The 3,002-nt window shown below is 37.6% G+C and overlaps 1 protein-coding gene across 1 annotated transcript in view; it reads right to left on the bottom strand.

The window, feature by feature from the left end:
* The window catches only part of PALS1 (protein associated with LIN7 1, MAGUK family member), a 96,968-nt gene that overhangs the window by 16,402 nt on the left and 77,564 nt on the right, over positions 1-3,002 (bottom strand). Inside the window, exon 7 of the mRNA XM_007942300.2 lies at positions 1,347-1,530. Coding sequence (XP_007940491.1) covers positions 1,347-1,530 — 184 coding nt within the window. The remainder of the gene's footprint in view (positions 1-1,346; positions 1,531-3,002) is intronic.

The raw sequence follows: 3,002 nt of genomic DNA, 5'->3' as shown, positions 1-3,002 counted from the left end.
TATTCTTAAGAAAACAACTAGTTTTGGTTAGAGGAAAAAATTTAAGAGCCTTACAATTTTTTTTTTAAAATATTTGACTTTAAAAGACTTAAACTCAAGAAGAAAATAGAGTTAATCATCTACATTTAAAAACATTACTGTGCTCTACTTCTGTGGCACCTTTCTATAGTAGGAGCATGTGTCAGGCATTTTGTAATAGGAGCAGGCATTGTGCAAGGTGGACAATATGAGCCCTTAAAATTCTGACAGAAAGTCACTGTCTTTTTGAACTATATGGGATGGATAACCCTATAAATGAAAATTAAAGTAGGCTCATTTTAATCCTATGCAGAAAGTTAGAAATGTTGCCATTGAAATGTCCTTGGCTCATCTATCTACTCTCACAAATTCAATACCATTAATCAACCAACAAACACTAGTTCCAAATATTTATGGGCTAAGGCTGGCATGGTGAGAAGATATCAAATTAATATTTGGCACAAGTACTAGGCAGAATCATGATGGTTGTCAAGACGCCAGAATTCTAGAGGAATGTCCTATAATGTGAAGGGCAGACCCCTTAATACTTCTGGCTCTTTCATCTAGAACATGGGACATGGGATAAGGAATCACAATCCAGGGATTTCCAGTAAAAAACAGGAAGGAAACACCACCATTTGAAAATGCCCCACTGGTTTAACAATCTAATGTCTGACTCTTCCCAGCAGACCAGACTGTTGTGCTCAGTAGGGATCTGACTGGCTGACTTTCAGGAGCACATCGCCAGGCCTTTCGACCCAGTCTGTTTGGAAGCTCCACTGAAACCCGTTCCGGATCTCAGCACCACACAAGCCTCTACTGACACAGCTGGTGGCTGTGCTTGAGCTGCACTGGCTGATAACTGACCCAGGGTCTCCTGCACGAAGGTGAGAATTTTACTACTCACCCACCACTGCGCCTGTTAAGATATATAGAAGTGATAAAGTCAGCAGTGTTATTGCCCTCCTGATTTCTAATAAAGTGATGCATTTTAACACATTCCTTCTTATGTATCAAAGTTTGATACTCCAATTGATGATAGTCTCCTGTTACAATATAAGGGTTCAATACAAATTTTGTTGCCTCGATAGCAGGACAATCTCCAGTGAATGTAGTAGGATATGGTAGTAGTTGAAGTAACAACCTAATTCCATTCTAAAACCTCACAGATTGGTCACATTTCTACTCAAATATTTATGCTAAAGATACAATATAAAAACCCTATGAAAAAGTAAATACGTAATTTTCAAGTGAATTTTTCTTTACAAAGGCTCACATTTTAAATGTTCTTTTAATGCTATGTACCTTTCTACTATTCTGTCTTTTACCTGGAATGAGCCCAGCTAGAGGCTGATTATCTTCATCCCCTTCTCGGTAGGCTTGCCACCAATTTGGATCCTCTTGACTGATCACATGAAGTATATCCCCTTTTTGAAAAGATAGACCTAACTCTCGACATGGAACATAGGGGTCATCTGAGGGGTCATAGTCAAAATGAGCCTTTACATGGATCTAAAAGATAAAGAAAAAACAGCAATAATAATAAAGAAATGGCAACACAAAATATTCAGCACAAATGTAATTAAAGTGTTACTATTTTTCATTAATGCAAGTAAGCTATCAGTTGAAAGAAGGGTATTTAGTTAAATAACAGTACTTATTGACCAGTATTTTCTCAGGCTCATTGGTTGTCTTCAATAAAGTCAACCTCTCCGTTGACTGCAACATTTATAAGAATGTCCAACAGTACTGTTAGCAGCTAACTAGTTGAGGTGCAAAGTGCTTCAAAGGCTTGACATAAGCAGAAGGGATGTAATGGAGAACCCGTGCCCCCTCACATTCCTCACCTGTGAAAACAATGACACTGCAATAAGGTATTCAATTTCTCAGTCACTACTACCAGAAATTGTCACACCATATCTGGTCATCTAAACAGGGATGTGTGTCAGTTTCTCAGAAGCTGTCATCCCTCTTGACCCCACTGTAGTGCAAATGTGCCTTAATCTCTCAGTGTTTTTTTTAAAGGGACATGTTTAAGTTCATGAAACATGTACAGCTCAAAATGTTGAAAATCATCTATATCAACTTTATAATCCCTATTTGTAGTCTATGTAGGTTTATGAAATAATTACTGATGATACAAGTTACTATTTTTGAAAAATGAGTGTTTTTATGTATCTAAATAAATCAAAGAACTGTGTTGTGAAAGAGAGGTAAGAATTCACATGAATTTTATAGAAAGCTATTTCTTACACATTTCTCCCTAATATACTTCTGTAAGATTCAACCAAGTACTCTGTACTTCTCTGAAGATATAAAGGAATTAATATTCTCGTTAAGTTCTATATCTATAATTTTTACCTAACCTGGGCATGGCATACTGCCTAAGACATCTGACGGCTAACCAGAGGCTGCAGTTCAAACCCACCAGCCACTCCTCAGAAGGAAGACTGGGCAATCTACTTCTGTAGAGATACTGCCCTGGAAACCCAAGGAGGGGTCGCTGTGAGTCGGAATCAACTTGACGGCAGTGAGTTTGGTTTTTGGAGTTGGGCATTTCCAGTCTGTAAGAAGCCAACTATCATCTAATGAGATCCAACACCTATATGCAATGAACGCTTTTGTCCGACATAGGTTAAAATGCAAGTTTTGGCTCAATGGGCCAAACAGTAGATTGGCAGTCTAAAATTTTTATAATTCTAATTCCATTTTTGTCTCCAATTTCCATGTGGCTTTCTTTAACTATTTTACCCTCACGATAACTGAAGGTGCATATCATAATAATAATACCAGTCTTACCTGATTACTTTCATGTTAAAATCTAATATAATATTTTCTAAGTGATAAACATATACACAGAGATCCCATTATACAGCATAAGAATCTAGAATCCTCAGAGAGGCGGGGCAAGATGGCGGACTAGGCAGAAGGATTGCACAGACCCTCTTCAACAAAGAAAAGGGAAACCAATTAACACAGACACA

Source organism: Orycteropus afer, unplaced genomic scaffold (assembly GCF_000298275.1).
Source record: "Orycteropus afer afer isolate SDZICR_OR568_19922 unplaced genomic scaffold, OryAfe1.0 scaffold00088, whole genome shotgun sequence".
NCBI lineage: Eukaryota > Metazoa > Chordata > Mammalia > Tubulidentata > Orycteropodidae > Orycteropus > Orycteropus afer.
The sequence above is the reverse complement of the archived record's forward strand: the minus strand, read 5'-3'. Positions and strand labels throughout refer to the sequence as shown.